This window comes from Mercenaria mercenaria, chromosome 1, assembly GCF_021730395.1.
Source record: "Mercenaria mercenaria strain notata chromosome 1, MADL_Memer_1, whole genome shotgun sequence".
In the NCBI taxonomy this organism is placed as follows: domain Eukaryota; kingdom Metazoa; phylum Mollusca; class Bivalvia; order Venerida; family Veneridae; genus Mercenaria; species Mercenaria mercenaria.
In genome coordinates, this window is record NC_069361.1 from 8,164,794 (window position 1) to 8,186,096 (window position 21,303).

General features: G+C 36.3%; 1 protein-coding gene across 1 annotated transcript; it reads right to left on the reverse strand.

Moving 5' to 3' along the window:
- Positions 1 to 1,348: 1,348 nt before the first annotated feature.
- LOC123545053 (uncharacterized) lies at positions 1,349 to 20,953 on the reverse strand. Its single transcript, XM_045331314.2, has 7 exons — positions 20,822 to 20,953; positions 16,014 to 16,648; positions 15,011 to 15,199; positions 11,071 to 11,207; positions 8,948 to 9,032; positions 3,549 to 4,511; positions 1,349 to 3,074 (listed from the first exon to the last, which is right to left on the reverse strand). The coding sequence occupies exons 2-7, from the start codon at positions 16,636 to 16,638 to the stop codon at positions 2,599 to 2,601; spliced, it is 2,475 nt and encodes an 824-aa protein (XP_045187249.2). The 5' UTR covers positions 16,639 to 16,648; positions 20,822 to 20,953; the 3' UTR covers positions 1,349 to 2,598.
- Positions 20,954 to 21,303: the final 350 nt, after the last annotated feature.

The following is a 21,303-nucleotide window of genomic DNA, read 5'->3' on the forward strand; positions in this document are numbered from 1 at the left end:
GATTAACCTATACTAGCTTAATTATTATGTAACATACAAAATGCATACAGTACATTTAAGAGAAATCTAACTGTTAAAAATATGGAAATGAACGTAATATGAGGCTGCCATTTTGAAATCAAGATGGCCGCCAAAATAATGATAATGAAATACACAATTTCGTAAAATATAGCAAAACACTAAAACTCATATTTTGGACAATATTCGCCATACACTTTTTATGCAGATTCAGTGAAACTACCCAATGCTTGAACTGATCTTGGTTTTCATAAGATATAATGACCTTTTTATTTGTAAAACTTCATCCCCTGTCCCCAACTTCAAACATATGCATACCCCAACCTGTGCCTGATTCATCCTACCACCTCGCCCCCATGCAACATGCCCTAGTAATACGCATACCTGCAATATTTCTATATATGTATATTCGTACTTTGGTCCACATTGTTCGAAGAAACATAATATACAAAGAGGAGCTCTGCCATGTAACCTGTATGCACGCTGTCTTCTATATTCATATTTTAGACAGGATTTACCTTTTTCTTGAAATAATGATGCTTGGCATTCTTCGATATAGTATGTTCTGAATGGTCAACATGCTGAAATATTCGCTTAACTATTCAGAAAAGCGTTTTTATGAACGATATTACAATACTGGATACCAAAGGTGGGTTTCACCTGGCGGGGATAACTTTTATTTACACTGTCCTGTGACTTTGGAACATGGTGGGGGTAAGAGTGAGGTTAGGTGCACCATAAACCGGTTTAAGCTCCCCGGTGGTGGTTTTGCCACTGACCGTTACAAGGCGGTGCCCCACTGTGTTCCTTTGTTTGTTTTGTCCTTGTGTGTTTGCTTTGTGTGTGTGGTGTGCGTGTGTTGATCGTGTGCGCGTTTGGGGAGTCTGCGTTTTTAGAATGCGGCTTTCCCTGTTGGATATTCTTCCTTGTTTTGTTTTCTTTCATTTTTTAATTCATTGACATGGCGGTTATCTTGAAATTTAAAATTTTGATCATAAATTGCCACTTGATTAGAACATTTGTAACAACAATTCAGTGGGAGCTTTTTCTAATTTACTTTGAACCTATTTAAACAGATCGGTAGACAAACAAAACAAAGATCACACATTTGAAAAAAAACAACAGTAGTCTGTATACTCTATTTCTATTTCTGTGCTCATATATTTTAATATTCCGAAGGATTTACAATGACATGTACACAGAAGTGCTTTGTTTTCATATAATTCTTTTCAATTATGAAGTATTCGGTATCGAGGAATTGATAACATTTGATTTAAAACTGAAATACATTTTTAATCATTCAAGCAGTCATTTACATACAACAACACAATTATCAGTTTCTTTAACATTTATACTAAAAGCATTACATGAATAACTTCAAAAATGAAATCTGAATTTTTCACTTAATAAAAACTACGTGCATGGCTCTTAGGGGCATCAGGGGTGTCGTATGTTTCATTACTTCACGTGAACAGACAGGGTCTGCTATATTTTATTTGGTTGTGCTCGGTAATGCCTACGGATATTTTATCGTGGCTGATTTATTACATTTCATTATGTTTCGTTTTCTTGCGCGCGGCTTTTGAAACACATTTCATTGTGTCGTTTTGGCGTGCGCGCAAATGCGCCATAACGAAATTTTGAAAGTTTTTGTGACGTTTTAGGCGCGCCCTGACGCGACAAAACGAAACTTACATCGCCACATAACGAAACATCGTGTACCAGTATGTCTCTCTAAATCCAGAGTGCTTTCGTTGCGCGCTATTGCATTTACAGTTAATGCTCATCCAAGCTATATGATGATTCATACTACAGTTGAAAATGTGAAAAAAAGATATGGGTTTTTTTTCATAATAAAATATACATATTAAATAATTTTAATAGTACATCTAGTTATGGCTACCAAAACTTAACAGACGTTATTTTATAGTCTGATGGTCGCAGATTCAAAACAGCATATACCATCTCTGAAGTTGAATTGCTTTAGCTATAGTACATCCAGTCATCCAGTAAGGTTATATATAAAGGATTTAAAGTAAACCTTTGAAGATGAAAAATAGTGTAAGATAAGCAAAATAGATAAGGTAAAGGTAGATTTCCCGGAAGCACAGAGCACCCCAAACACAACCATAGAGCCATGCATCGCAAAGTAGACCCGCGACGGAAGATAAACTGTAAAACGGAAATATAGCAGACGGGTTGCATCAAAATTAAAGTACATTTTAATTATATGCAAAATACAAAAATGGGTAAGGGTAAGATAAAGGTAGGGAGTGTTGGGGAAAGTGGAGAAAAGCAAGGATGGATATTTAACAATAAAAGCCACGCTCCAAAAGTCACATATGAAACAGAAGTTGGCATAGTTCAGACAAACGCAAAAATATATACATGGCAAATACGTAAAAGCAGTAATAATTATCATTTTTTCTCTCTTTTTTCTATTCAAGACTACGTCCTCATGTACTTTTGTATCTGTAAACTATGTAATTGGACAATACTGGAAGGGACTCGCAAATGACAGAGCTACTTAAAACATAGCGTTATGGAGTTAAAGGAAAGCCTTTTACGAAGAAATGGATTTTACTTTCGTTGGTTCCTTGCAATATCAGTAAGACGTTTATCAATACTTTTTACAAGTTTTTCAATTCTGTCCAGCCTTTTCCACCTAAAATCTTTAAACTCCTTAACTCCGAGTTCAGACAATACAGCTGAAATTGGAACAACAATACCATTACCGCTTGGCTCAAGCATGCCGACTACCATTCCCACACATAACAGCTCCCCTGTAACATCTTTTTTGAAAACAAGCGATCCTGAATCGCCCTTTTTGACAAAACTTCCGGTTAGTGCTCTGATTTCAAACTGATTAAATAATCGGTACGAGAAGTCGCCGCCCCAAGGAATTGTATACCTGTGGACATGATCGATTAGTTTGACAGCGGCATTGGAAAACTGAACAAACCCTTCCGTTTTGTTGGTTGTCCGTCCAAATTTCATAACGCGGTTGTTATTTTCATTCAGTGAAGAACATGACTTCCCAGATTCAAAAACCATATCTGAAATCAGAAATATATGAAGCCCTTATTAAAAAGTACGTGACGCTTCGTGTTTGCATAAACCACGCAAGCCAAACAGTCCCTCAAATCCGTCCAAGATATCCAAGGCTGCATCTCTGGTGTTAAAAATTGTTTCATATGTGTTTGGTGTTGTTTCTTTGTGATGTTAATTTTATAATGCCTTTATGTGTAATTACCTCATTTCATTTACATCATACCATGATTTTGGGTTCTATAACTTATTAGTCGCGTGCGCGCCCACGTGCTGGGGGTTGCGGTTTGGGGAGGCTGCGTTTTGGGAATGTGGCCTGGCCTGTTTGTCATATGTGCCTTACAGCACCTAAAATTCAGATTAAAAAGTACAACATAATCGTATGGAGCTATTTACACTCTTGCGCTCTGTAATGATTTTTTTTATTTCTATATTATTTTTTAATAAGGAAACTGAAGCAGGATATATCAACGTAAATTTACCTGTTGGAGCGTTGTTTACATCTGGAAAGTTTCCACTATCAGGAGGTCTACGTTCGATCTGTAAGATGGCAAGGTCCACGCCAGATTTGCCACTTCCGCCAGAATTATATCTAGCTTCTTTCACTTGTCCAAAATAATGGCTTTGTATGTTTGTATCGTCTGGCTGAAAAACAAGCTTCTCATTGTTTCTCCAGGTATTGCTGCCATCTCTTTGTAGGTCATGGATCTCTGTATCATTTAATACGACATGAGCACATGTGATTGCACATAGTCCATATTCTGGGTGGTCCACAAATCCGCCGAGAGTGCCACTTTTTCCTGATTTTATTTGACAACCCATTCGTGCTGTTTCTTGGTATTCAGTAGCTAACGCGCAATTTTGGAATTCGCCTTCCCTCACATCTACCGGTATGCCATCTAATAATTTCGGAAACTCAGTTTCATCTAATGGTATTTTTCCTTTCGTATGGACATACAGAACAATGCATGTCTCCCGGATTAGCTCATGTTCTCCGTGACTGAATCCTTTTGACCGGATTCCATTTCCAGAAATGGCTGAAAGATTCTTGTGATTCTTCATTAGTTCCTCTGCCCGATTGTTAATTACGTGTTTTATTTTTTCTGAATCTTCGAAAGAAAGCTTGCATTCGCTAATCTCTTCACTTTCCATCACTACACTTGCTTCTTTGCTAAAAGTGTTGACTGGTCGAATGACGGCTGAATATTCCAAACCATATTCCGTACCATCTTTAGTTATTAACACAAACACTACATCATCAAGGTTTGCAGAATCATATGCTGGCCATACGTGTAGAACATTTCCAGAATATTTGCTTTTGATATAACTGCAGATATTATTGCAAATGTAAAAGACCTTTGTTTTGTCTTTTCCAATTTTTCTTGATTGTGCCCACATGCTGTTGAGGTGTTGTTGATCTACCAGCTCTGGCAAAGGAGAGATATCTAAAAATAAATAAGAGAGTCATAATGGCTCTAGATCACTCATCTGAGTTTCACGGCTCAAAAACGTAACGTGCTTTAAATAGTGTTATACAATGTACATGGAGGGGCCTTCGTGGCCGTGCAGTTAAGGTCGCTAACTTCAAATCAGTTGCCCCTCACCGCTGTGGGTTCGGGCCTCACTCGGGGCGTTGTATTCTTCATGTGAGGAAGCCATCCAGCTGGCTTACGGAAGGTTGGAGGTTCTACCCAGGTGTCCGCTCGTGATTAAATAATGCACGGAGTGGCACCTGGGCTCTTCCTCCATCATCAAAGCTGGAAAAGTCGCCATATGACCTATAACTGTGTTTAACCCGACAAAATCAACAAAACGATTTACATGGAATATTTTTGAAAACTGTCTAGCAGAGACAGAGGAGAAGACACTAGAGCTGCAGCCTCTGGCAGCCATGATTTTAATAAAGATTTTATTAATTTTTAAGGAACGTTTTGTGAAATTATTTGAAAATCAGACGAGCGGTTAAGGGGAAGGAGGCGTTTGAAAAAATTTCTGTTAATAGCACTGGATGCCATTTATCAAATATATTGTTTTTGCTAAATCCGAATAACCTGAGCGATCTTGGTAGGCGTCCACCCGAGGAACATTCTTATAAAATCAAAATAAGACCCACCGGTTTGGGAGGAAATGTTGTTTGAAGACGATTCTGATTTTAGCTCAGGAGGGTACGTATTTTTTCCATGACTCGGAATAATTTGAATACCCGGTACTCTTGATAAAGCGTCACCCAAGAATCGTATCTTTGAAATGATTTTAAAGTTTCCACTTTATCAATATAAAATAAAACTGCCCATCCGCTTGCAGCCATGTTTTAATATCACGTGGGAGGAAGTGTTACACGAAGGATGGAGTTCTTCTGATAACCTGTCATGTTTTCTTCTGATAACTGTTACGGAGTTCCTGGAAAACGTTACAGAGTTCTTCTGATATCTGTATGACAAAACAAGGAATCGGTCGAAAAAATGGTAATTATCAATCTTTAAAAAGAGAGAATTGGGTGTAAAACTAAAGTTTGATGATCAAGGTTGCCTCATGTTTTGTGCAATGTGTCAGAAAAAAAATGTTTAGTCTAATAATCATCGCCACTTCTTTGAAATCAAGACATTTTGAGTAAAATGTCGAAATCGTTTGCTTATTAATCTACTCGTTCACGTTCTTCATCATCACCACACGCAATAGCCTAATTTAAGTGCAAAGCTGCAAACTTAAACCACTGTCTAACAATTTTATGCCCGATTTTTATAATGTTACGGAGTTCAGGTGATAACTCTGAAGATGTCACAGAGTTTTTATGATAACTTTTGTTACTGCCAGGGTGTTTCTTGAGCTATGTTAAGATATGTTTTAGCTAATTTTATTATTTAGAAAGGGTGTTAATCATGTTCTAATGTAAGATATTTATCCAAGGCACAGTATTGTGGTTATATGATGTATGGTATGTGTGTTTTTGAGTTCCAATGATAAAGTTTTAGTGTTATATTTTTAATTGTAACTAGATTTTACCTTTAAAGGGACTGTGTACGCTCATAATGATGATCTACTAACTATTCCTTTTACTTTTCCAACTAAACTCAAAATGTACTCATAATCGTCTTATAGCATTTTTGCAAATGCAAAGGTCGTTTCTGGTGAAGGATTGATATAGACATCACTTTAAAATTCACATTAATATGCATAATGATATTCTTTAAGACAAATAGTATATGCATGTATGAGGATGACAAGCCCCTTTTTGGTACGCAGTATTCAGCGCATTTAAAATTATATGCATTCTGTAAGATGTTATGATAATACCAATTAAGTTTTATCGTAGAATTTACGCCAGTCATATTTAAATTCACCCTCTGTATAATGTCGCATTGTGACTGAATTTTTTTCAGTGTCAAATTTTAAAATTCTACTATATTAATGATTAGAAGAATTATGATGGTAATGTATTACTGATAATATATAGTATTATTATTATCATTATTACATTCTTTATGAAAATCTATTGATATGAATACAACTGTATACATAGTATGCGAAAGCGTTCGGATTAAGGTTAAATGTGTTGGGTCTATAACTTAATGAAAATGGTCATGCGATAAACATTTAAAAAATCGCATAGACACAATTATCCTTGAAAAATTATATGTATATTCTCATGTACATCTGAAGCTATAATTTTGGTGTGTTTTAGTATAATTTCTTGTCGCCGTTTACGTATATTAATTAGTTATTGTACGATTTTTGTTGATTATGGAGTATAATCTAGTGTCGCGTGGCAAATTATGGTCCCTAATCAACAAATATCATACAATAACAATTTTAGAATCATTTCCTTCTTGTCATAGCATGGTCAGCATGGTTTAATTTTGCCACACGGCCTCAATGTTGTAATCGCGACTTTCCTTTCAGGATGAATATTTACAACATGAGCAACTGCTTCAGACGGTGTCAGGAATGTTTTGTGACAGTATTTACATCTGACTGTCGCATCTGAAAAAAGGACAATTGAGCCGCCCATGAAAAAACCAACATAGTGGCTTTGCGACCAGCATGGATCCAGACCAGCCTGCGCATCCGCGCAGTCTGGTCAGGATCCATGCTGTTCGCTAACGATTTCTCTAATTCCAATAGACAATGAAAGTGAACAGCATGGATCCTGACCAGAGTGCGCGGATGCGCAGGCTGGTCTGGATACATGCTGGTCACAAAGCCACAATGTTGGTTTTCCCATCGCACGGCTCAATTATCTAAAGCTTTACCTAGCATATTGGCCTTTTCTACCTACCACATATCAATTCAACGTAAAGGTCATGATATGAATATGCATAACAAGACAAGCAATTGAATCGCATGAGATGACAACAGCAGTCGTACATAGTAATACAAATAAACCACTTCAGAAAAAACAGCTTCTGCAAATTCAGCATTTAGATGTACCCTAAATTAAAGATAAAGGATTTGATTTTAATTCAGTGATCAATCCAAACGGAATCCACTAAACCGTTGTTCACAAACATTAGCACATCCATTGATAGAATGAACAATACAATTTACTGCATGTTTTACCTATTTGTATTTTACTTATATATATATCATTATACTGCACATAGTAAAAACTTTACAAAAGACTCATATCATACATTATATAACCACAATACTGTGCCGTGGATAAATATCTTACATTAAAACATGATTAACACCCTTTCTAAATAATAAAATTAGCTAAACAGTATCTTAACATAGCTCAAGAAACACCCTGACAGTAACAAAAGTTATCATAAGAACTCTGTGACATCTCCTGAGTTATCTCCTGAACTCCGTAACATTAGTTAAGTCGGGTATAAAATTGTTAGACAGTGGTTTATGTTTGCAGCTTTGCACTAAAATTAGGCTATTGCGTGTGGTGATGATGAAGAACGTGAATGAGTAGATTAATATGTATGAATAAGCAAACGATTTCAATATTTTACTCAAAATGTCTTGATTTCAAAGAAGTGGCGATGATTATTAGACTAAACAGTTTTTTCTGACACATTGCACAAAACATGAGGCAACCTTGATCATCAAACTTTAGTTTTACACCCCATTCTCTCTTTTTAAAGATTGATAATTACCATTTTTCCGACCGATTCCTTGTTTTGTCATACAGATATCAGAAGAACTCTGTAACGTTTTCCAGAAGAAAACATGACAGGTTATCAGAAGAACTCCATCCTTCGTGTAACACTTCCTCCCCCGTGAATATGAGTGAAACGGAATGATCTGAAGGAATTAAGTAGAGGGTGACCAAACGAAATTTTGTGTAAAATAATAATGAAATCAGTCCTGCAGTTTGTGACAATAAGGTTCTCAAGTTTCTTCTAGTTAAGGAAAACTGTCCCGCTCCCTTGCGTCCTTTTTAAACCAGAATTCTGCATAAATTACAAAGATTTGAAGGTATTTTAAAAGAGGACCACCCAAAGAATATTCTTGTGAAGTTTGGTTGAAATTTGCTTTGTGGTTTAGGAAGAGATGTTCTTTCAAGTAACTACGGACCGGACAATGACGGACGATGGTCGATTGACATTCAACGATCCTAAATCCCCAGCATGAGCACTTTGTGCCAGTTAGCTTTTCGGACAAAATATGTTAAATCTGATTACTTTCTACTTACATTTACACATGAAAGATCATTTCACAATTGTTTATATGACCTGAAGTTTTTTAACAGCCTATACATACTGTAAGATTTAGATGAAAAGAAACAAGATGGCTATCAAAACTTAACTCTAGGCAGTGCAATAATATAAACATAATATTAGCTGGTGCATATCACATCACAAAAGTTTTAATTGTATGATATATTAAAAGGTATATGATCGATGCAGACAGGTAAATAAAGAGCAATTACCATGTTTTCTCCGTTTCTCACGATTCCCAGACATGTCTGCACCAGTGTCTTCAGATGAACAAACACTAGCTGTACGTTTGGTTCCCTGAAAAGTAGAAATGCATTACTTGCTTATCAAACAGGCAAAAATGGAACCAGGTTTCCTTTGGATCTAAAGTCACACCGACATAACTATAGGTCATATGGCGAATTAATAGCTTCTGGTGCTGTAGTAATACCCCCAGGTGCCCCGCCACGAATTATTACATCATGGCTGACACCTTGGTAGAATCACCGGTCTTCCGTAAGCCAGCTGGATGAAAGAATTCTACACCCCAAGTGAGGTTTCGGACACACAGCGGTAAGGAGGAAGTGATTTGAAGTCAACAACCTTAATCACTTGGCTATGAAAGCGCTTAGAAATGCTAGAAGGTGCAATTATTAATGAAAAGATTAAAAGAGTTATTTAACTTATTTACCTTTAATTATTTAGTTATGTAAATACTATAGACTTTTACCTGAACATGCTGTCATGACAACATACACATAGTTTATTAACTATGCTTGTATTATACTATGGGTGGCCTTAAATGCAAAAATAAAAGACTATCACTAACGTAAAATAATGACTTACCATGTCGTACGATGTGTTGCAATATTGTATTTTTTTTATTTGTATGTCTTAGTTCGTATTTATATTCACTAAAATCTCGGTTATATTCAAAACTTTTTCGTTTGTGTTCAGTAGATTTTTCATTTATATTTCTATAATTTCATTGTGGGTAAAATGTTTTTATATGAAAGGAGGTCAAATTTGTAAAAATGATTTTGATTGTATGATGTTTCTCTTCTTTCTACATACTCGCACGACTGTTTCGTGGGCGCCGCCATTTGCAATGACAGTCATGCAATCAGTCAGAAATTTAACTCCGTGACGTACAGTCCGTGTCTGATAACGTCGGAGTGACGTCACGTTTGTTTATGTTTTCTGGACTTATAAAACTAACAAAATAAGTAAAGCAGCTTTCATAAACAATAATATTGGGTATATTTTATTGCAACACGTCTGTCAGTCCCGGTAGCTCAGTGATAAGCATTGATGTTTGAAATGTTGAATTTTGCGGGCCGTAGGTTCGAATCGAGGTAAGTGTTGTTGTTTTTTGGGTTTTTTTTCAGTTTCTCTTTCAGGGTTAACCACCATAATCATTCATTTTTTCCTGGGTTATATTAATATATTTAGATAGAAACATTATTAAATTAATTTCTATTTAAAGGTGACCAGCCAGCAACTCCGTGTAAACACATCGTATTATGAATGCATAGTCACGAAAACATTCGGAAATTTCGTGCAGGTTAAATTCCTCCCTGGTATACTGCCAGTATTAATGTAGTCAACATGTCCGAGGCGTCCACGTCTGTTGTTGCAAAGAGAAACATTGTTCAGTATAAGAATGATGCTAATGCATACTACAAAATGCTCTTAAGGTTATTTCAAGCATCATCATTTTTCCATACTAGTATTTCAGTTCGTTATTGTATACCGTAGTGCTGTATTACTGCATTTTGAATATTTTTAATTGTCTTTGAAACAAATGTATTTAAACATAAATAAAAAACAAAGATTTAAATAAAGTATAAATCATGGTGGGATTCGAACCAACGCGATAATGGAAATAAAAAGAATCGCACATGTAAAAAACAAAGACAAATATCAAGCAGGGAATGCCACGTACCAAAATCGCAGCCTCCACAACACGAAACCTACAGCACGCAGACGTGCACACACACAAAGCCAACACACGAGGACAAAACGAACAAACAAAGGAACACAGTGGGGCACCGCCTTGGAACGGTCAGTGGCAAAAACACCACTGAGGAGCTTAAACCGGTTTATGGTGCGTAAGGCTAACGCTCTACGACCGGTACTAATCTTCTTCTTCAAATTATGGCATATTATTAACAAATCATTTAATACAAACAGAAAATTGTAGCATATAAATACATATAAAATGAACATAAATGTAATTTTATATCATATAAGTACAAATTAAGGCATATCAATAACAAATCATACAATATTGCAACACATCATACGCAATAACTTACTGTAAGGTTTTCTTTACAAGTGTAATAACAGTATTTACCCTAGATGACGTTTCAGAAAACGAGCCTATGCCTGAATCGTCATTGTCAGGCAAAGGAGCTTTTTCCGCCGACAAGTACTTTTGTTTTCGCAACTCAATAAATAACTCGTTTACTTCTGGGTGATTTCCAACATCATCTGCAAGGAACATTTCAGAAATTATAACAGAAAGAAGCATAACTATGGCAGGGTTAATCTCAAAATGAAGATCTTCGCCTTTTATGAGCCGGGATAAAGGATTTTGAATCTCATTTCTGCCTGGGTCTGAAAACATCAACATATGTAATTTAGTACGTGAATCTTTAAACTTCTCTTAGGCATTTGTCCTTATTTTGGAAAGCCAAGTTCTAAAAACGCAGCCTCCCTAAACATAAATCGAGCACGTGGACGCGCACACGACCTATATACACACTCACACACTGGGACAAAACGAACAAATAAAGGAACACGGTGGTGTACCGCCTTGGAACGGTCAGTGGCAAAAACACCACTGGGGAGCTTAAACAGACACCTCACTCTTACCCCCACCATGTTCCAAATAGAAAAAGTGGAAACTTCACAGGTCCCTCAACACGACATAAACGAAAATGCTGCAGGCTCGGTTTGATTGAACGTGTTCATGGACGGTAGTGGAAATGCATACTACCGTCCACGCCCACTAGCCCCGGGTTGAGCAGAACTCAACATTTACACATGCTACAAGTACAAAAATAAATTAGAGACATCCACAGATGTGTTCATACGGCGGTGCACATAGATACTTCATGTTTTTTTGTTGTTGTTGTTGGATTTAACGTCGCACCGACACATGATAGGTCATATGGCGACTTTCCAGCTTTTAATGGTGGAGGAAGACCCCAGGTGCCCCTCCGTGCATTATTTCATCACGAGCGGGCACCTGGGTAGAACCACCGACCTTCCGTAAGCCAGCTGGATGGCTTCATCATATGAAGAATTCAACGCCCCGAGTGAGGCTCGAACCCACATCGATGAGGGGCAAGTGATTTGAAGTCAGCGACCTTAACCACTCGGTCACGGAGGACCTTCATGTAATTCCATGAAAATCGGCATATGGTCCTCAGTTAAAATAATGGGTTTGCCTTAAACGAGAAAACAATGAGCAGAACTAAACAAACTGAAATTCAGAAAGGGGATCTGAGGTTATGGAGCCCGCATACCACAGGAACTGCCAAAAGACAAAATTAAAAATGAAAGTGGAAGTACTGGAACCACCCAGGCCGTAATGTTCAAGCTAAGGAACTAAACAGTAACAATAACATGACATAAAAGTCCTGCTGATCGAAATATAACAGCCCTGATTGAATGTACGGGGAGACTTTTTATGGTCGCCACACGGCACAAACAACGCTGCTGTGATAATAAAATAGAAAAAGTGGAAACTCCACAGCTTTCCTCAACACGACTAAAACGAAATTGTTGCAGGCTCGGTTTGATTGAGCTTGTTCATTGACGGTTGTGGAAATGCATGCTACCAAGTCACAAAAAATAACCCCGTTTTATATCATTCTGCTGAATCTTAAAACGTGATTTATCTTCATATTCAGAAAAAAAACAAAGAAAAATATCAAACAGGGAATGCCACGCACCAAAAACGCAGCCTCCCCAAAACGAAACCCCCAGCACGCAGACGCGCGCACCACACACACACACGCACACACACCCAAAGCCAACACACAAGGACAAAACGAACAACACACACGCGCACAAAGCCAACACATAAGACGAAACGAACAAACAAAGGAACACAGTGGGGCACCGCCTTGGAACGGTCAGTGGCAAAAACACCACTGGGGAGCTTAAACAGGTTTATGGTGCACCTAACCTCACTTTTACCCCCACCATGTTCCAAAGACATGGGACAGTGTAAATAAAAGTAATCCCCTCCAGGTGAATCTCTTACACACGTAATGGAAACAAAAAGGCATGGCATGTAAAACACAAAAATGCTCGTGTATAAATATATAAAAAACAAACCTTAAGAACCAAAAACGTATGTACTCAATGCCTTTTCAGAAGACAGAGCAAAAAGAGAAACACCCTTAAGGGCCCGACGAAACAGGCCAGAAGACAAAGATCAAAACAGTTCAGTCCTGGTAGGATTTAAAAACTGCTCATCATAGAGTCCTCCCCCTCTTCCGTCAGACGCAATCAAAGAGGGAAGCGTAGTGTCCAACTGTAAACGGGTTGAACACTAAACATGCGGTATGTCTCAAAACAGTTGGGTCGTAACCTCTTTTAATAAAACGTTTGATAATCTTTCCAAATACATTTGGAAAATTACCGTGACCCAAGATCTTACGAAGTTTGTAAACCACATCCCCATAAAAAACGGGTTTAGAAATACCTTCTCGCAGAAGTGTCTTTAAATTACTATTGAATTTTAAAACTAAATCAGAATTACGATAATAAAATTTAGCAAAATATTTACGCAATTTGTAATAACGGTAGCCTTGCTGAAGAAGTTTACCTGTAATATATTGATTACGTTCATTGAAATGCTTGACATGACTACACGCTCTGGCAAACCGAATTAATTGAGAAATATATACCCCATAAGATGTAGCCTGAGGTACATCCCCATCCAAATGGGGAAAATTTACAATACTAAAATTAAAATCATCCCTCTTGTCATAAATTTTGGTATGTATAAAATTGTCATAAATAGAGAGATGTAAATCTAAAAATGAAGCATCAGTATCCGAATTGTTAGTTTTAATTAACTGAAGCTCCCTAGGATAAATAATACCAACCAATTGACCAAAAAACGGATTATCCATATTAAGAATATCATCTAGATAGCGTGATGTATTATTAAATGCCGTTATAATATCTGCCTGCGTATCTGGAGAGAGGCTCAACATAAAGTCTCTTTCATAACAATATAAAAACAAATCTGCGACAAGGGGTGCACAATTTGTTCCCATGGGAATACCAACAACTTGTCTAAAAACTGCATTCCCAAACCTGATGTAAATGTTGTTCAATAAAAAGGAAAGGGCTTTACAAACTTCGTCACAGGTCCACATTGTATAATGTTTAATAATATTGTTAGTAAAAAAAGCTTTATCAAAATTGCAAGCAATAAATGTAGCATTCTCTCTGGCAAAAGTCTTTTGAATTAGGGCAGTTAATTTGAAGCCATGCTCCACATACCGCTCGAGTATTTTAGCGTGTTTTGTCATAATGATCAATATTAGTTTATACTTTTAGACTTATCTATACGCAAACAAGCTATTTCTCTTTCATTCTGTAATAATGTCAACATATTTCAAACCTCAGTCTGCTACTATTTTCTCTGATTGTGTTCTATGCTTCTAAAGGTTTTATTAACTATTACATCAGACTTCAGTCTCGTGTCACGACCATTAATCTCTCTTCGTACTTAGACTCAGCTTTTTTATATTTTCTGGTTCTTTGCAATCATGTTATCCATCCAATGTGTCTGTGTAATAGAATTCCGCTGAAGGGGCGTGAGAGCTGTTGCGAATCATTAACTCTCATGAACAAATTCAATCGCCTCGATAGCCTATTGGTGGTTCCCGTTTTGAGTGCGAGAGGTCTTGGTTCGCTCCATTGTCGCGTCATACCAAATACTTGAAAAATTGTGCTAGAAGCTTCATTGCTTGGCGCTCATCATAAAGAGGATAGGTCTAGAACTTGTCAGTCCAGTGTCAGTATAATGTGACTGGTTGAGGTATCATGTCGCGTGTCTACGGCGATATATTCCATTTCAGTGAGGCAGCGCCACACTAAGACACACAAACACCTCAACAGTCTCAAGTCAAGTCTGTTATTTTGCTTGGTTACTTTCTAAGCCGACAAACGATTTTCTCATATATTTTATTATTTAAAAGACCTAGAATATACGATGTATTCAGAAATGATTTTCAAGGAACAAAATAGTGTGCCCCGAGTCTTACCTGATTTGTCATCCTGATAATCTTTAAGAACCGATTGTGTCTGCTTTACTATACTTTCAATATCCTCAATTGTTTTTGAACTGCCAGCCTCTGTTGCTTTCTTTCCCGCGACTTGTATAGCATTTGAAAGTATAGCATTTGATAAGTCATTCTTGATACCGCCAAAATCATCAATGGGTGAAACAAACGCTGAAATTTATGTACATGTCAGTTGTGAAATATGTTTTCTATTTTCAGTTGTGGAGTATTCAGTTACATTTTATTTATAGCAACATTCAACCAATTTAAATATCGGGAAAATGTAGAATGGATGCTACCGTACGTTTACTGCACTTCTGATTTTCCAGTATGCGTCAAGCCCGCCCGCCTAGCCCAATAGGGAGAGCGCAGATCTACGGATTGCTGGGTTGTGAGTTCAATCCCCGGGCGAGGCGTACGTTCTCCGTGACGAATTGATAAAAGACATTGTATCTGAAATAATTCGTCCTCCACCTCTGATTCATGTGGGGAAATTGGCAGTTACTTGCGGGCAACAGGTTTGTACTGGTACAGAATCCAGGAACACTGGTTAGGTTAACTGTCCAACGTTACATAACTGAAATACTGTTGTAAAAGGCGTTAACCCCAAAACAAAGAAACAAACAAACAGTATGCGTCAGTCTTATAATTTTGCAGCACATGCTTAATTGCAGACTGCTCTGCAGGCTCGCTTTACAGTACATTACGTAATATTATTATTTTTTTTATAAATCTCAGGTGATATTACAACTTTTTTCGGTTTGAAGGATTTTATTCCGAGATATCAGAGCCGCTGACATCGAAACACTTGCTTTGGCTTCGAGCCTTTGTCGTGGTCATTGAATTCTTTTATGTGAAGACCTCCCTGGTTCCCCCACACAATAAACATAGAAAGTCACCTAAATGTGTCGGATTTACTCAAACAATCTAAAAAATATAGTAATATGATGTTCAATTACTGCAACGTTTTAACAAAATATATTACTTTTTTTTTCTTTTTCCTTGAATTTCAACATCTGTAAATCTGTTTCTGCTTGTTCTATTAAATCAATGATGTCCATATTGCCACTGTTTCGGCTTATCTTCTTCAGAACGTCGTAATTCCCTGGACCTAGATGACCTCTGGAAGCTAAAGCATCAAACTGACCAAGCAGACTTTTTCTACTGGCAAGTAGGCCTCGAGGAACATAGCCTTTCATATGTTCTACAAAATTCAGATATTCCTGACTTGCAGTATCGAACATGTCTGAAATATTCGTTAAAAGTAGTCTATGTCTTATAGCGGGCTGGTCCAACTCTAAGCCACCCTGTTTTACCAGTTCTAGATAGTTATCCTTCTCCGTTGCTTCTATCATACCAACTATGTCAATATTTCCACTATCCATTGCTATTTTCTTGAGTACATCGTACTTGCCAGGCTTAAGATGTCCTTTACTTGCCAAAGCGTCAAACTTACCAAGTAAATTCTTTCTAGAGTGCAGTAATCCGCGTGGAACATAACCTTTCATATGTTCTACAAAGTTAGAATATTCTTCACTGTCACAAACCATAGAATCCGATATGTCCGTTAAAAGACGTTTGTGGCGTACCATGATTGGATCGAGCGACATCGTGATAATTCTATAACGAGATAAGAAATAATGTTAACAAGGAATCGGTAAAAGCGGATGATGCTCCCCGATGCATGTGCTTGTCCCAATATGGGGAATAACGTATTAGAAACAAAAAAAATGGAGATAATAAAAAGAAGAAAATTGAATAAAGGGAGATAATTAAAAAAAAAAGGTAAGGTAGAATATGGTTCTTTGACACTGTACTTCCCGCCAATGGCCTCTATCATTTTTTGAAGTTTCAATGAAATGCCATTAATATTTTTCATGTAATGCTCCGGACAAGCCTTATTTTGTATAATAAAGGGAGATAATTCGAAAACTAGGTAAGATGGGGTTATGATTCTTTGACACTGCACTTTGTCTCAATGGCCTCTATGATTATGTGAAGTTTCAATCAAATGTCATTAATACTTTTCAAGTTATACTCCGGACAAAAGTGTGACGGACGGAAGGACGGACAAAGGGGCAACTATATGATCGCCCTTCGGGGAGCATAATAAAAATGTAGCATTTAAACTAGACCATTGTCATATTAAGGGTAGAGTGTCTGGCCAAAGTGGCCGATCTCTAGCTTGAACAGTTCATATCCAATGTTCACCAAACTTAAGAACGTTTATGGGAATATTAAAACTGAGAAAACTCAGTTTGCTCAATAATTAAAGTATTTTAAAATTAAAAATTGCTCTGACGAGCGCATATTGTGACCGTTTGCCAGTCTTGTTTATTATGAAGTGAATTTGCGCACATTGTCAGGAAATATGTGAACCGTTTCTGATTCAAATATTATGACCCTATAAAATTTTAAAGAATGCTATATTTTGCTTTAAGAATAACCGTTTAAGAGTTTTCAAAGGTCCTAGCCCAAACAAACAGAATGGCTATTAAGTCTCAGAATATACATATACTACCGTTTACCCCTGTATATCAGACATCCCCATTTTGTTTGCTTATGCTCGTACTCCTCTTAAGGGAGTTTAATGATAGCTCCTGTTTATAAAAAAATAATTTATTTAGTTCCTGAGAAAAAAAATCAATTGACTTTTTTCTTGTTTGCTGAGTTTTGTTTGTTTTGGCGACCGCAGAGTGCAGTCAACATATATCACTTGAACTCACGCTATCTTAAAAATCTGAGTCAGAATTATTTTATAAACTCTTTTGGATACAGGTAACCAGTCTAAAGATACGAACTCAGCAGGACCAATATCAGACCTGGGATCTAAATCTAAAACAAACCTTAACAACTTATTCTTGGTTGTTTGCTGTTTGTTTCTCCACATATTCGCGTTTTTTATATAGAAATTTTAAACTTGAGCTGGTCTTTTCAATGACCAAACGAGCCATAATTTGTAATGCAGATAAAACAGTTTGTTATGTACATTGACTAGTGTGTCCAGTACATTTCTTAGTTTGTGCTGTCCAATTGATAGTTTGTCATGTGCATTTTCTAGTTTATTCGGTACAAATTATATTTTGTTATGTAGATAAAAAAGTGTATTATGTACATGTATTAGTTTATCCGGTACGTTACTTAGTTTGTGTTGTGCATTTAGTAGTTTGTTCTTAACAATTAATATTTCGTCATTTGCATTTTCCAATATATTCGGTACAAATTATAATTTGTTATGTAGACAAAACAGTTTGTTATGTACGTTTATCAGTTTGTCCGGTACGTTTCTTAGTTTGTGTTGTGCATTTAGTAGTTTGTCCTGTACAATTAATAGTTCGTTATGTGCATTTTCCAATATATTCGGTACATATAATAATTTTTTATGAAGATAAAGCAGTTTGTTATGTACATTTATTAGTTTGTCCGGTACGTTTCTTAGTTTGTGTTGTGCATTTAGTAGTTTGTTCTGTACAATTAATAGTTCGTCATGTGCATTTTCCAATATATTCGGTACAAATAATAACCTGTTATGTGGATAAAACAGTTTGTTATGTACATTTACTAGTTTGTCCGGTACATTTCTTAGGTTGTGTTGTGCATTTAGTAGTTGGTTCTGTACAATTAATAGTTCGTCATGTGCATTTTCCAATATATTCGGTACAAATTATAATTTGTCTTGTAGATAAAACAGTTTGTTATGTACATTTGCTAGTTTGTCCGGTACGTTTCTTAGTTTGTGTTGTGCATTAAGTAGTTTGTGCTGTCCAAAAGATAGTTCGTCGTGTGCTTTTCTTAATATGCCAAATCATAATTTGTTGTGTAGATAAAACAGTGTGTTATGTACATTAACTAATTTGTCCGGTACATTTCTTAGTTTGTGTTGTGCATTCGCTAGTTTGTGCTGTCCAATTAATAGTTCCTTATGTGCCTTTCCCAGTATGTTCGGTACAAATCATAACTTGTCTTGTAGATAAAGCGGCTTGTTATGTTTTCATAAACAGATATGTATTAATTATCTTTTCAAAGGTTTACGAAAATAGATAATTGCCGAAAAGAACTTATTTATCACAAGTAGTATATTTGTTATATGTACGAGAATCCACTTGTAAATATAAAAATATTATGGGTACACGTTCTGTAATTTCAAATAAAATCGGATATTTTTAAGCAAGAAAAAAAATGTATCGTTTTTTTCCAAAAAAAAAAAACTTGTGTAGAATTAGGCATTTAAACACGTACATTTCAAAACAATCACGATTAGAATTATTATTATTGTTATTAATATACCAGACTTATATAGCGCCCTTTTCATGATAAACACGTTCAAAGGCGCGAAATTCATCCTCTACTAGTACAGACACAGAGCGATCTGACCAGAGGGACAGAGTGAGATAAAGCCCCCAGAACAGATAGAGAAATCCTTTTTAGATACAGGCCTGTCCGGCAAACTTAGCCTAGCTCTTTGCGAATAGAAAATTAAGAAATGTACTGGACAAACTGGTAAATGTACATAACAAACTGCTTTATCTACAAGACAAATTATTATCTGTACCGAATATATTGGAAAATGCACATGACGAACTTTCAAATGGACAGCACAAACTAGCGAATGCACACCACAAATTAAGAAATGTACCGGACAAACTAGTAAATGAACATAACAAACTGTTTTATCTACAAGCCAGATTATAATTTGTACCGAATATATTGGAAAAGGCACATGACGAACTAATAATTATCATGCCAAGGCAGTTTAGGCGTTCCATAATTTTTGATGTAATGCATTAAGTGGATCTTCAAACCTGGAGGAGATGAAGTCTGAATCTTCAAACACCACATCTGCGCGTCTGCCTGAATTCTCCAAATGACTGTCTAATATGACTAAAATGATTGATATCTTGTTCATCATCTGTGTTTTTATAGCTTTGATGCTCTAGGACGTATTTCAAAACTAACATGCAGAAAGACTAAGCAATTAACCAAAAAGCAATTGTCAAATTAAATAGCAATTAACTGAAAGCAATTAGCAAAACTCAATCCTAACCTTTACCTAAACAGCTAGCAATACCATGTCATAAATGGTGCTGGTGCTCCATAGTTAAACCGGTAGTTAAATAGAATAGGGTCAACGCGGGTAAACATTTTGAACAGATAAAGTTACAGATAACAGGTATTTTTTTATTGCGAATAATCCGATGTTTGAATGTGCACATGTACAGCCTCGTATAAATGTGCGTGACTTTATCTATTTTCTGTATAAAATGTATTGTACATCTAAAACGTTGAATAATACCTTATAAATACAATGTAGTTACTGCTTGATATAAATATTTGCTCATGAATGAATACTTCCAATGAGTCATTTATGGTATTTCCGTTTTCCGTTGCAGACTTTATGCATCAGTGTAGGTATTATCACAGACGGAAGTATCGGACTTGGATGGAAAAAAAATATAAATACGTATTTTCATCTCAAAAGAAACTAAAATGAAAAACATACTGAAATATGTTACCCCTTTCAAATGATATATATACGCAACAGGTTGCATATTTCAGAATATATTTTTCAGTTTGACCGGTTTCTGGGATGAGATCAATCTGATCGCAGGTGGGTTTTTTTCATCCAAGACCCGACATTTACGGATATGAGACATGTTCAGCTCTATGCAACATTCTTTATGAGACCACGTGGTTTGAAATATAAAAATAAGAGATTGATAAAAGAGCAATGTCGCGTGCATAGCTCAGCATTAATAAGCTTCTTTCTTATATAGGAAGTCAGATTGTACTTACAGTTATATTAAATTCCGGTTTGTAACCTGTAAATTATGTTATCGGCCTACAAACACTCTATATTTATGAAAATAATACACACACAATGAAAATCTACGGTTGTGTGATTTAGACGTACTAGATACTGTATCGGGTTGAACTTCCTGGTTGGGGACTGTTTAGTAAGGAGGGAAACATTTCATCTTGTAGAGCATATGAATATAAACTTGTGTCTTTTTAGGGCAAAAACTGCTTGAATTATTTTCATAACCAGAAATACAATAAGCAAACTTTCTAATTCGTAATATATTTCTAAAGTTTTTCAAGAGTTCAATGGAAATTCATTATAGTTTGTAACATAGTTTGTAACATACTAATAGTGATAATATCTCCTGAACAACTATTATAAAACACTGGATTTTACACAGAATAACAGACTTTAGAAGTGACCCACACCTAAATCTACCCCCCACCCATTCTTAAAATCAAAGACATTTCTACAG

What these genes read in the sequence shown, in the direction of transcription:
- LOC123545053 (XM_045331314.2), bottom strand. Translation starts at nt 16,638, where the DNA reads ATGTCGCTCGATCCAATCATGGTACGCCACAAACGTCTTTTAACGGAC. An exon ending in TTATCAGGATGACAAATCAG is followed by an intron (nt 11,208 to 15,010) that starts GTAAGACTCGGG and finishes TGTTCCTTGCAG; the next exon opens with ATGATGTTGGAAATCACCCA. An exon ending in TGTAAACAACGCTCCAACAG is followed by an intron (nt 3,075 to 3,548) that starts GTAAATTTACGT and finishes TTCTGATTTCAG; the next exon opens with ATATGGTTTTTGAATCTGGG.